At 47.2% G+C, this 14,388-nt stretch overlaps 1 protein-coding gene across 1 annotated transcript in view; it reads left to right on the top strand.

The window, feature by feature from the left end:
* The window catches only part of LOC141080395 (ubiquitin-conjugating enzyme E2 G1-like), a 49,238-nt gene that overhangs the window by 17,105 nt on the left and 17,745 nt on the right, over window positions 1-14,388 (top strand). Inside the window, exon 5 of the mRNA XM_073565579.1 lies at window positions 89-179. Coding sequence (XP_073421680.1) covers window positions 89-175 — 87 coding nt within the window. The 3' untranslated portion in view covers window positions 176-179. The remainder of the gene's footprint in view (window positions 1-88; window positions 180-14,388) is intronic.

Here is a 14,388-nt window from a genome sequence, read left to right as displayed (position 1 = left end):
GAACACTTCTGAATTGTGCACAATATTGTGGTTTATATTGGTTTAGTAATTAATAGACACTTAACAATTCACATTTGTCATTTAACAGAAAGAATGGAGGGAAGATCCAAATGGTGAATTCAAAAGGAAAGTTGCTCGCTGTGTTAGGAAAAGTCAAGAAATGGCTTTTGAATAAGCTAGTGAGTATTAATCAAGGTTTCCTATTGTGATAATCTGGCGTGTCATAAGGGTGCAGTCAGATGGCTTTATAAATCGGGCAGAAATGCTCAAGTTGGCCGGAGGCTCTCCCGACCCGAGCATAACTGCTTTATGTATTTCTATACAGCTGTCACACTCAGGTTGGAAGAGACGCTGCCAGTCTGAGCATTGCTATACAATCTCATATGGCTGTCTGACTGTGTCCTTAAGGGAATCTGTCACCTAATTTCCCAGATCGAAATAACTGCCACCAATTTGTGTGGCTTAACTAAGCACTAACAATCTATTCCCCTGCAGCTTGGCATATATGGAGAAATTCACTTTATACATCTCTCTGCCTGGTAAGCGATGCCAAACTGGGCAATGGTCAAATATGGACAAATCTCATAGCTTGCTAACCCAGCCCATCAATCAAAAGCGGAAGGGCTGACCGCAATGACTGAGGTTGGTCTGTACCCACCTAATGGAATACTTGGTACTGATGGAAAAGCAATATATAAAGTTCATTACTCCCGGTTTCCTAAACTGCAAAACTCTTAAAGGGAACCTGTCAGCAGGATTGTGCTCAGTAACCTACAGACAGTGTCAGGTCGGCGCTGTTATACTGATTAAAAATGATACATTTGGTTGATAAAATCCATCTTGTGGTTGTTTAATCTTTATTTTCAGTTTTAAGTTAATGATATGCTCGTGCTCCGGGGCGGCCTGTGGGGAGTCTTTGTGGTGCTCTGCTCTTAGTGTAGACTTTTTTTTTTTTTCTTTCCCCTCTAGCTAGATGGCGCTGGCGGCAGCTATGCAGTAGCATCTATTGGATCACCATTTCTAGACAATTTTTTTTTTTAATAAATTTATATCATCAAATAAAACAATTTTAAAGCATATTATATATGCAATCACGCTGCAGCACAGGTGGCGCCTGCCTTCTGAATATTTTTTTTTTCTCCTACGCCTCATTGGGGGACATAGACAGTTGGTGTTATGCTGCTTGCCACTAGGAGGACAGTAAGTAAACCAGAAAAAAGGTTAACTCCTCCCCTGCAGTATACACCCTCTCGCTGGATGAGATTTCTCCAGTTCTTGCTTAGTGTCTGCAGGAGGCACTTTGGTCTGGTTTCAGACCCCACCGTTTTTATTTATTTTTTTTTAATTTTCTGTAAATTTTTATGTTTTAATTAACAGAGTGAAGGGGGCGACTGTTCCTTTCTACGGCCCGCTCTCCCCCCAAAGCCACAACAGGCAAGCACGCGGAGTATACCTCCCCGTACACTTTCCTGCGACGAACGGGGCTGATTCCCCTGACAATGATTCCTTACGGTGGATGGATATGAGAGCAAGCGCAGCATGGAGTGCATGGAGACCGGCGGAGGACCTTGCCTACAGCGCTCCCGAATGCCCTGAATCAGCCCCATGGCTCTCCATCCCCATACCTATCGGGTGGATCGATTGAGCATACCCCTTTAACCTCTTCACCCCCAAGGGTGGTTTGCACGTTCATGACCGGGCCAATTTTTACAATTCTGACCACTGTCCCTTTATGAGGTCATAACTCTGGAACGCTTCTATGGATCCCGGTGATTCTGACATTGTTTTCTCGTGACATATTGTACTTCATGATAGTGGTAAAATTTCATTCAAATAACTTGCGTTTATTTGTGTAAACGGAAATTTGGCGAAAATTTTGAAAATTTCGCAATTTTCCAACTTTGAATTTTTATGCCCTTAAATCAGAGATACGGCACACAAAAAACTTGATAAGTAACATTTCCCACATGTTTACTTTACATCAGCACAATTTTGGGACCAAATTTTTTTTTTTTTTTGTTAGGAAGTTATAAGGGTTAAAAATTGACCAGCGATTTCTCGTTTTTGCAACACCATTTTATTTTTACGGACCACATCACATTTGAAGCCACTTTGAGGGGTCTATATGTTAGAAAGTATCCAAAAGTGACACCATTCTAAAAACTGCACCCCTTAAGGTGCTCAAAACCACATTCAAGAAGTTTATTAACCCTTTAGGTGCGTCACAGGAATTTTTTGAATATTTAAAAAAAAAAAAATGGACATCTAACTTTTTTCCAGAAAAAAATCACTTCAGGTTCAATTTTTTTTATTTCACCAAGGGTAACAGGACAAATTGGACTGCAAAAGTTATTGTGCAATTTGTCCTGAGTACGCTGATACCTGATATGTGGGGGGGAACCACTGTTTCGGCGCATGGCAGAACTCATAATGGAAGGAGCGCCGTATGACTTTTTCAATGCAAAATTGGCTGGAATTCAGATCGGATGCCATGTCACGTTTGAAGAGCCCCTGATGTACCTAAACAGTGGAAACCCCCCACAAGTGACCCCATTTTGGAAACTAGACCCCCAAAGGAACTTATTTAGATATGTGGTGAGAACTTTGAACCCACAAGGGCTTCACAGAAGTTTATAACGTACAGTGGTACAATTAAAAAATCATATTTTTTTCCACAAAAATGATCTTTTCACCAGGGCTGTGGAGTCGGTAAGCCACAGTTGCGACTCCGACTCCTGGATTTTATCAGGCTCCGACTCCGACTCCTTCATAAATGGCCAATTCATAACAACAAATTTACTGCTGTAAAATATTAAACATCGTGCTTATTCAGTTTCTCACCATCATATAAGTAATCAGACCACTTAGAGCAAAAACTACATTTATTAGAATACAATTAGAATATAGCAAATAACTTTTATAAACTTTTCTAAACTGTAAGTAAATATGCAATAAACACTTTTATGCAGTTAATAAGAAGAAATCTATAAATTTGTCCTCAGAAAAAGTATTGCCTCTGTCAGATCCTCCTTCATGGATGCCCTCAAATCTGATCTAATTATTTTGAGAGCAGAGAACAACCTCTCTACACTAACTTGTGTTGGTGGCAAAGCAGTAACCACTCGGGCAACATCTCTGACAATGTCAGGATACAGAGGAATCGCTTGTGGCACTGTTATTTTTGATGAACGGTCAAATTTCTCAATTTCTTTTAGTGCACATGAAAAATTCTGCTGAAATGTACTGGCTGTGTTCCTTGATGGGGATGACTCTTCTATGCGGGAACGCTTTGCACGGTCCTTGTGATCCAAATATTTTTCTAAATTAAATTCTTCATCAGTTGATGAGGGTGAAGATGTGGCAGGACGACCAAATTCTTCTTGTTCCTCCTGACTGTTCTGCAACCCTTTCATTCTTACTGCTATTTCAAACAGAGCTTCTTTTCCTTTACTTAGTTGTTGATCATCTAGAAGAATCCGATGCATTGGGTCTACATAAACAGCTGCCAAAAGAATGTTATTTTGTAATAGTAGCTCCTCTCTCCGTTTCATTGATGTAGCAATGCCACTTGCAATTAACCCTCCTCTTTGGGACAGGCGAAACATCAGGTTCTTCCACTCCTTTAAGAAAATACCTGGAGTTAAGTCCTCTGCTTGTAATTTTTTAGTCACTGTAAATGGGTGCTCTAGCAATTTTTCCAGCTCAGTCACCTGATTCCACTGACTTTCATTTAGCGTCAGTTGAGGGTTAGCCATGTCTACAAGAAAGGTTTTCAGTTCAACCAAGCGCTGAATCATTAAGTAAGTACTGCCCCATCGTGTGGCTTGATCAATAATTGCCCCTTTTCCAGCACGTCTCTTCAAAATTGAGTCAACTTTAGGGGTTCTGGCAACAGTAGCCAATTTTCTCCCCTTGCCAATCAGTGCAGCAGCATGTCCTTCTTGCAGACTGTCTCTTATAGCCAGCTGTAGCGTATGCACAACACAGCACATGTGATGAATGAAAGAACATATTGACACAGTTTCAACAAGATCATCTAAACTATCATGTTGCTGTTCATCTGAAGCAACTTCAGTTTGCTCCTCAGTTACAATACTGTGTTCCTCTATTTCAAACATTTCTGTGTCTGTGGACCCAGAATGTTCTTCTAGCTGCTGGTCACCATCATTACTCTCATTCATTAGCTTAATAGTACTTATCATATTTGAAGCATTGTCAGTTATGACAGAAAGAACTTGCTCTTTTTTAAGTTCATAGTCTTGCAGAACCTTTTCCACCAAGACCTGGAGAAACTCACTGGTGTGATGAGCTTTGGTGTCTTACTGCCAATGTCTTGGTAACTATTTCATTTTTGTCACGAACAAATCGGACATTGATGGCAAAATAGTTCACTCTGTGACGTGTGCAGGCATCCATTTTAAGAAACTGAAAGCGTCCCTTGAGAGTTTTTTTAAGTTCTTCCTTTTGTTTAAAAGCTTCTTCGATTACTAATTTTCTAATACTCTCTCTCTCCAGAGAAACACCAAGCTTGCGGGCCATTTCCCCATTCAGACACACAAAAGCTGGTCGTGAAAATAATGAAATAGGCACACTATCCTTTACAACAAGCTCTATGATCTGTTTTTTAAATGTATCTACTGTCATTGTCACAGTAACTTTGTCACTGACAAAATATCTTGCAACTGATGGCTGCAAAGTTCTCTGCTCCTTTGTTTGGCTGGAAGAGCTGGGCACTGGTTCATTGGTTTGGATGCAGTCTTTCTCATCCACTGCTTTCAGTACTTCTGGATGAAAGCGCTGTAAATGTCTCTTTAGATTAGAAGCTCTGGTAGGAGCATTTTTATCTTTGCCGAATATGCACTCATCTTGGCTTCACAGCATTTGTTTTCGTCTGGATCATTTGTCATACACTGACAGACATAATGTTTTCTATCTTGAGTGATGGTGAAATGTTCAAATACAGCTGATTTAATGTGATGCTTCTTTGACATTCTCAGGTTTTTAATTCTGCATTCACAATCCAAATGACAATTGTTTTTCCTAAAAACAATTGTACAAAATTATTGGCAGGTCGTACAACTGATATAGTGGTCAGTAATACTGTTATTATTCCTCATGTACTCACAGTTAACTGATGCAAAGTTTGTTGAAAGGATAATACTTCTTACAGTCTTCCTCTTCTGAGTAGCAGGCAGCTGTGAGATGCTTGGAAGACGCACACCTAGTATGATCTAGTCTAGAGGAGTCTTGGGGTCATACTTGATTCCGAGCTTTCCTTTGCCCCCCACATTCGATCACTGGCTCGCTCTTGTCATCTGCACCTCAAAAACATTTCTAGAATTCGACCTTTTCTTACCTTTGACTCTGCAAAAACTCTTACTGTTTCTCTTATTCATTCTCGTCTCGACTATTGTAACTCTCTTCTAATCGGTCTCCCTCTTACCAAACTCTCCCCTCTCCAATCTGTCTTGAATGCTGCAGCCAGGATCATATTCCTCACCAATCGTTACACCGATGCCTCTACCTTGTGCCAGTCATTACACTGGCTACCCATCCACTCCAGAATTCAGTATAAACTTATTACCCTCACTCACAAAGCCCTCCATGGCTCAGCACCACCCTACATCTCCTCCCTTGTTTCAGTATACCACCCTACCCGCGCCCTCCGTTCTGCTGATGACCTGAGGTTAGCATCCTCAATAGTCAGAACCTCCCACTCCCGTCTCCAAGACTTTACACGTGCCGCGCCAATTCTTTGGAATGCACTTCCCAGGTCAATACGATTAGTCCCCAATCCCCACAATTTTAAGCGTGTCCTGAAAACGCATTTATTCAGACTGGCCTATCGCCTCAACACATTAACCTAACCTATCACTGTGTGGCAGAGCCAAAAGTCTTACCATAACCAGGTTCCCCGCATCATTCTCCCACATGCTTTATGCATCCATTAGCCCTCTGTGTCCGTACTGTCACACACCTAACATTATGGCTGGTCAATACAATCAGGGCAACTGTTACCACCCACCTTTCGTGTCTACCTCTTTCCTCATAGACTGTAAGCTTGCGAGCAGGGCCCTCTTTCCTCTTGGTATTTGCTATAATCTACTGTATGTGATTATTGTTATGCTGTAATGTCTATTGTCTGTACAAATCCCCTCTGAAATGTAAAGTGCTGCGTAATATGTCGGCGCTATAAAAATAAAATTTATTATTATTAGAGGAGGAGCTTTACTACTAAGAATTTTGCAACACATTTTCACTTTCAGTTTCATACATTGTAAGTAGGGCGGTTGGGGCAGCATGAGGTTAACCAAGTATAAGATTAGATAAGGGCAGTGGAGAACAGTGACACACAAGGAGTAAGAAATGTCTCTATCTCCAGCAGAACTGCTTATCACTGATCATAGTTTGATAGAACATATATATTTGAGTAACATTTATAAAATTCATATGAAAGTTCAATTATGAAATAATACATTTTTTTTAAAGCTGGAGTCGGTACATTTCTACCGACTCCAACCAAAACTAACTCCGACTCCGACTCCACAGCCCTGCTTTTCACCAGGGCTGTGGAGTCGGTAAGCCAAACCTGCGACTCCGACTCCTCAATTTCCCTTACACAGACTCCGACTCCAACTCCGACTCCCACACATATTGCTTATATTTAAATGAAAAATTTATTGTAGTACAATGTGAACCTCAGACATTTAATCATTTTTATGATCCAATAATCAAGATATTTAGATAGAACAGAATATATATTGGTGTACTACCCGGTTTTCATTCTTTTTGGTACAGATACGATATGGATAGACAGATATGGATAAATGGATAGAGCAGATTTCTAATCTGCTTTTGCTATTGAAAACATTATCTATGAGCTCAAAAACCTTTCAGGTGATGCAGTTTTTTAAAAAGATGATCAGCTTTTGCAGCTGAAAAACGTATCCTCAAAAAACACAGGAAAAACGCTGTGTGTGAATGTAGCCTTACATCAGGAATAGAACAGCCATTTATAGGACATTTCATAACTTTCCCAAACTCCTATGAAAAAATATTCAGCACATCCTGCATTGAATTACTGTACCCAATTTATTATATAAGGAGTCGGTCCATTTTATACCGACTCCGACTCCACCAAAATGAGCACCGACTCCAACTCCAAGACTCCGACTCCACAGCCCTGCTTTTCACCCCCAATTTTTATTTTCCCAAGGGTAACAGGACCCTAAAAGTTATTGTGCAATTTGTCCTGAGTATGCTGATACCCCACATGTGGGGGTAAACCACTATTTGGGCGCATGGCAGAGCTCGGAAGGGAAGCAGCGCCATTTGACGTTTTTGGCTGGAATTGAGATCGGACACCATGTCGCGATTGGAAAACCCCTGATGTACCAAAACAGTGGAAACCCCTCACAAATGACCCCATTTTGGAAACTAGACCCCCTAAGGAACTTATCTAGATGTGTGGTGAGCACTTTGAACCCCCAAGGGCTTCACAGAAGTTTATAATGCCCGGGCATGAAAATAAAAAAATCGTATTTTTTCCACAAACCTGATCAATTAGTCCCCAATTTTTTTATTTTCCCAAGGGTACCAGGAGAAATTGAACCCTAAAAGTTGTTGTCCAATTTGTCCTGAGTACGCTGACACCCCATATGTGGGAGAAAACTACTGTATGGACACACGTCGGGGCTCGGAAGGGAAGTAGTGACGTTTTGGAATGCAGACTTTGATGGAATGGTCTGCGGGTGTCATGTTGCCTTTGGAGAGCCCCTGATGTACCTAAACTATTGAAACTCCCCACAAGTGTCCCCATTTTGGACACTAGACCCCCCACGGAACTTATCTAGATGTGTGGTGAGCATTTTGAACCCCCAAGTGCTTCACAGAATTTTATAACGCTCGGACGTGAAAATAAAATCATTTTTTTCCACAAAAAACAGGATTTTTTGGGTTGCTTACCGTAAAATCTGTTTCTCGGAGCCTTCATTGGGGGACACAGAGACCATGGGTGTATGCTGCTGCCACTAGGAGGCTGACACTATGCACAAAAAAAGGTTAGCTCCTCCTCCGCAGTGTACACCCCACCGACCGGCAGGAAGTTCCTCAGTTAGTGAGAAAGCAGTAGGAGAAGTAACAGAATAGATTGAAAACAGAACAAACAACTCAACTGTAACAAACCGACAAACATAAGAACAGGAGTTGTAGAACATGGGAGGGTGCTGTGTCCCCCAATGAAGGCTCCGAGAAACAGATTTTACGGTAAGCAACCCAAAAAATCCTGTTTTCTCGTTCGCCTTATTGGGGGACACAGAGACCATGGGACGTCCCAAAGCAGTCCCTGGGGTGGGAAACAAACTTCCATCAGGCCAGTGGACTCGCCACCGCAGCTTGCAGAATCCTACCTAGGCTGGCGTCCGCCGAAGCGTAGGTGTGGACCCTGTAGGATTTCACAAAGGTGTGAACCGATGACCACGTTGCAGCCTTGCAAAGCTGCAGCGCGGAAGCTCTGTGGCGCACCGCCCAGGAGGCACCCACCGCCCGGGTAGAGTGCGCTCTGATCCCTGGAGGGGCCACTCGATGCTTGACCCGGTATGCCTCCAAAATTGCCGATCTGATCCAGCGCGCAATAGTGGTCTTTGAGGCTGGGTGATGAACAGAGAGTCTGACTTCCGCAAGGAAGTCGTCCGGGCTAGATAGACTCTCAATGCCCTGACTAGGTCCAGCTTGTTCAAAGACCGCTCCCGAGGGTGAGCTGGGCTCGGGCAGAAGGATGGCAGAACAATGTCCTCATTGAGGTGAAACGAAGATACCACCTTTGGAAGAAAAGAGGGCGGAGGCCGCAGAACTACCCTGTCCTGATGAAGGACCAAAAAAGGAGAGCGGCAAGAAAGTACCACTAATTCCGACACGCGCCGGATGGAGGTAATGGCCACCAGAAAGGCCACTTTCCAAGAAAGGAGGGAAAGGGAAACGTCCCTGAGAGGTTCAAAAGGAGGACCCTGCAGAACCTGAAGAACCAAATTAAGATCCCAAGGATCCACGGGAGCTCGGTACGGAGGAACCGTGTGAGCCACACCCTGGAGGAAGGTTTTGACCTGGGGCCGGGAGGCCAGCGTTTTCTGAAATAAAATGGACAGTGCCGAAACTTGACCCTTCAAGGAACTGAGAGCAAGCCCCACATCCAGCCCTGCCTGAAGAAACGCCAGAATAGAAGGGAGCGAAAAAACCAAGGGCGCGATGTCATTGGCCTCACACCAGGAGAAATAGGCTTTTCCAAGTACGGTAATACATCTTCGAAGAAGAAGGCTTTCTGGCGCGGATCATGGTATGAATTGCCCAACCAGAGAATCCTGCCCGTCTCAAAACCTCGGTCTCAACAGCCACGCCGTTAAATTGAGCGACCGAGAATTGGGGTGGCAAATCGGGCCTTGAGACAGCAGATCTGCCCGTCGGGAAGCTTCCAGGGGGCGTCCGCGAGAAGGTTGACAATGTCTGCGAATCAAGACCTGGGCCAATTCGGAGCGATGAGGATGACTGGAATCCCCTCTGCTTTGATTTTCTTCAACAACTTGGGAAGAAGAGGCAGAGGAGGGAACAGGTAGGGGAGCACGAACTGTGACCAAGGGACGGCCAGAGCGTCGGCGCCCACTGCCAGAGGGTCCCGAGACCTGGACACGAATTGTGGGACTTTCCTGTTGAGGCGAGATGCCATGAGGTCTACATCCGGGGTTCCCCACCGACGGCAGAGCAGATGAAACACCTCCGGATGTAGGGACCATTCCCCTGCCGCTAGACCCTCGCGGCTGAGGAAATCGGCGGCCCAGTTGTCCACGCCGGGAATGTGAACCGCGGAAATCGTTGGAACAAAGGTCTCTGCCCATTGAAGAATTCTGGACACTTCTGCCAGGGCTGAGACACTCCGTGTCCCCCTTGGCGGTTGATATACACCACCACTGTGGCATTGTCTGTCTGAAGCCTAACAGGCAGGCCCTTGAGGCGCCTTTCCCAGTGGACGAGAGCTAGATGGATCGCCCGTATCTCTAGGACATTGATCTGCAGAGCTGATTCCTGAGTCGACCATCGACCCTGAACAGTGTGATTGCGGAACACTGCACCCCAGCCGATGAGGCTGGCGTCCGTAGTGACAATCTGCCAGTGAACGGGAAGAAAAGACCGCCCCAAGAGAATGAGGGGAGACGTCAACCACCAGTTGAGAGACCGCCTGATCCGGCAGGAAAGGCGAACCGGATGATCCAGAGACAGAGCCGACCTGTTCCACCTGGACAAAATGGCCTGCTGGAGTGGCCTGGTGTGAAATTGGGCAAAGGGAACTGCCTCTATCGCCGCCACCATCTTCCCCAGGACCCTCATGGCTGTCCTGAGGGATGGAAATCGTGTGATCTGTAATGATCGCACGCCCTGCTGCAGGGAAAGAATCTTGTCTTGTGGGAGAAATACCCTTGACCGACGAGTGTCGAACAGAAGGCACAGAAACACAAGGCGTTGAGTAGGGACCAGACAGGACTTTTCCCGGTTGACGATCCACCCAAAACTGGACAGGGTGTCTAGAACGATCGCCACACTTAGGTGGGCCTGTTGAAAGGAGGGGGCCTTGATCAGGATATCGTCGAGGTACGGAAAAAGAACGAGACCTCTGATCCTCAACAAGGCCATCAACGCCGCCATAATCTTCGTGAAGACTCTGGGAGCGGTGGCGAGCCCGAAAGGAAGCGCGACGAACTGGTAATGTTCGTGAAGAATCGCAAACCGCAGGAACTTCTGATGTCCAGGAAATATGGGCACATGTAGATAGGCATCTTGGATGTCTATGGAACCCATGATTTCCTGCTCCTCCATGGAAGCAATTACCGAGCAAACTGACTCCATCCGGAAGTGGCGAAGGCGAACTCTCTTGTTGAGTAACTTGAGATCCAAGATGGGTCGAACTGTCCCGTCCTTTTTCGGCACCACAAACAGGTCTGAATAAAACCCTGTGAAGCGTTCCGATTCGGGAACGGGCACAATCACCCCGGAACTGAGAAGAGAGGCGATGGCCGAACCGAACCCCGGGACCAAGGCCGGATCCCTCGGCGGACGGGATTGTAAGAAACGATCCCGTGGAAGAGAAATGAACTCTATTTTGTATCCTGTTGATACAACCTCTCTGACCCAAGCGTCCTCTACTGAGGCGAGCCAGACGTCGCTGAAGAAAAGTCGACCTCCCAATTGGAAGGGACCCACGGGAGACCGATGGTAGTCATGCGGACGTAGACCGTCCAGATCTAGATCTGGACGGTCTTCCCTGGGAAGAGTGGGACCGCCAGGACGGAGTGGGCCTGAAGGAAACCTTCTTTCTTTCCTGACGTGCCTGTGGCCTTTGCTGGTTGGAAGGGTTTTCCGCCGTATTGAAACGGCGGAAAGACCGAAAGGGACGAAACTGACGCCTTGGAGGAGGTCTGCGAGGCTTGGAGGGGAGAAGAGAACTCGTACCTCCGGTAGCGTCCTTAATAATCTGATCCAATTGTGATCCGAAGAGACGCACTCCCTGAAAAGGCAGATTGGTCAGAGACTTTTTAGAGGACAAGTCCGCCTGCCAGGCCTTGAGCCAAATTGTACGTCGGATTGCCACGATGTTACTTGACGCCTGAACTGCGCAAGATGCGGCATCCAAGGAGGCAGAAAGCAGATAATCCCCGGCATGGGAAATCTGATTGGCGAGATCGGCCAAATGCTCTGGTCGTGCCTTATCCAGAATGCCCTGCCGAAGGTCATCTGCCCAAGTGGATATGGCCTTTGCTGCCCAAGAAGAAACAAAGACTGGACATACCGCTGCTGATGCCGCTTCGAAGGCAGATTTTGCTAGAGATTCTATGATCCTATCATTAGAATCTTTTAGCGACGCCACACCTGACAGCGGAAGGACCGTATTATTAGAAAGTCTGGACACGGGAGGGTCCACCGAGGGAGAAGCGGCCCAGTTGTCCGTGAGCTCTTTAGCAAACGGGTACAGCACGCCGAGACGTTTTCCTCTTTGAAAGCGTCTGGTCGGATCTTCTCTCTCCTTTGTAAAAATCTTTCCAAACTCAGAATGGAAGGGAAACACCCTGGATGGTGTTTCCGCCCGTCTGGACGAAACCTCCTGATCTGAGGATTTCGCAGGGGCGTCAGCGATGTCAAAGGTATGGTGAATCGCGGCAATGAGGTTTTGCACCGTAACCTTCATGTTCGCATCCTGGTCCGAATCCAGCTCTAAGACCCCTTCCGATTCCGAAAGCGCTTCGCCTGACTCGGGGAGGGGGCCCGAGAGGGAGACTGCTGGGGACTATGGGGTGAGGTAGGACGAGGGGAGGACTCCGCCTGGAGGTCCTGCCTGGGCCTCTTGCGACTGCCGCTGGCTGGCTCAGATGGGACGTCCTGAGACGTGCTGGGTCCCGCCGAAGCTCCCAAGGGCAACTTGTCCAGAACTGCTACTAGGGACTGAGACACCTTGATGAGGTCTGCCACTGACTGTGATTGAGAGGAGGCCCAACCCGGCATGGGGGGCTCACTCGCCCCTGGGGCTATGGATGGCTCCTGAGCGGCGTCGGGCTGGACGCAGAGCGGGTACGATCAGACTTAGCGTTGGACATAGTGAAAAGAGAGGCAGTGCCGGCCAATTGGGGGACAGAAGGCAGAGAAGGGTGTCAGTCTGCAGGTGCAGAGCTACTCACGGTCCGGTGTCCCCAAGGGCGACGCTCTCTGATCTGGCTGCAGGATGAGGCCAGGCCAATCCGGCTGAAAAAAGGCCCAGCGACCGAAATCCGGCAGGGAATGAGGTCCGGCTGGCAGGCTGAGAAGATGGCGACCACCAGGGAAAGGGCGCGCTGCCAGAGGGAGAAGAAGGGCGGAGCTCGCCGCAGAGATCCCCCTTAGCACCGCCCGCTGTCCAATAGCAGGCTGGTGTGAGGCAAGGGGGCTGGGAAGGCCTAGGATGGGCGGGAGAGAAGCCCGCTTAGAAGAAAGGGGCAGGGGGCGTGGCCGCGACGCAGCGGTAGGCCCGAGATGAAGCCGGGGCCTAAATTAATAGCGCCGGCCGCCTGTCAGCAGGGGGTCGGCGCGGAAGACGCGCCGCAACACCGGGCCGCAACCCCGGGCCGCGTCCCTGCTTCCCACAGCCCAACCCCTGTATACCCCTGCCGGGATGAAGAAAAAACGGGGGGGGGGGCGCAGAATAAGGCCCGAAAGAACAGGGGCCTTCATGGATGCGGCGACCGTGGGGAGAAGCGGGCGCGCAGGCCCTACCGTGGTCCCCTGGCGACCGCCTTAGGATGAAAACGCCGGGGGACCGCTAGACCGCATACTCACCCAGGCCGGGGGCCACAATAAAGGTACATGAGAATCCCACGCTGTCTGTCGTCTTTATGGAATCCACGCCTCGTCCAACCGTCAGGCTCTGGTAGGCGAGATGGTGGGAGGCGGGGGGCAAGGACCGTCCGTATAGCTGGCACGCACCTGTGCGAGGCTCCTGGTCCTGCCGCGGAGACCTATGAGGATACGGGGTGGCAGTACACGCCGTACTCATAGTCTCTTTGTGGGAGTACGGATGTGACTGTTCACTCCGTATCCCTCCGAAACCTGTAAAGGAACGACGCACAACGAGGTAGATAGGGGTCTAATAAAAGACCCGTGTCCACCTCCTACTGACACTAAGCTAAACTGAGGAACTTCCTGCCGGTCGGTGGGGTGTACACTGCGGAGGAGGAGCTAACCTTTTTTTGTGCATAGTGTCAGCCTCCTAGTGGCAGCAGCATACACCCATGGTCTCTGTGTCCCCCAATAAGGCGAACGAGAAATGATATTTTTGCCCCCAATTTTTTATTTTCCTAAGGGTAACAGGAGAAATTGGACCCCAAAAATTGTTTTGCAATTTGTCCTGAGTATGCTGATACCCTATATGTGGGGGTAAAACACTGTTTGGGCGCATGGCAGAGCTTGGAAGGGAAGGAGCACCATTTGACTTTTGGCTGGAACTGAGATCAGACGCCATGTTGCATTTGGAGAGCACCTGATGTGCCCAAACAGTGGAAACCCCCAATTCTAACTCCAACCCTAACCCCAACACACCCTTAACTCTAATCTCAGCCCTATCCCTGGCCCTAACCCTAGCCCTAATGGGAAAATGGAAATAAATACATTTTCTTTTAATTTTATTATTTTTCCCTAACTAAGGGGGTGATAACGGGGGGTTTGATTTACTATTTATGGCGGGTTTTTATGTCATACGCTAAAAGACGCTTTTTATTGTAAAAATAGTTTTTGCATCACCACATATTGAGAGCTATAATTTTTCCGTATTTTGACCCACCAAGTCATGTGTGGTCTTATTTTTTGCTGGACGAGTTG

This window comes from Dendrobates tinctorius, unplaced genomic scaffold (assembly GCF_039654945.1).
Source record: "Dendrobates tinctorius isolate UK_male_01 unplaced genomic scaffold, ASM3965494v1 ptg000003l, whole genome shotgun sequence".
Taxonomy (NCBI): domain Eukaryota; kingdom Metazoa; phylum Chordata; class Amphibia; order Anura; family Dendrobatidae; genus Dendrobates; species Dendrobates tinctorius.
Note: the sequence above shows the minus strand (reverse complement) of the source record. Positions and strands in the feature narration are given on the sequence as shown.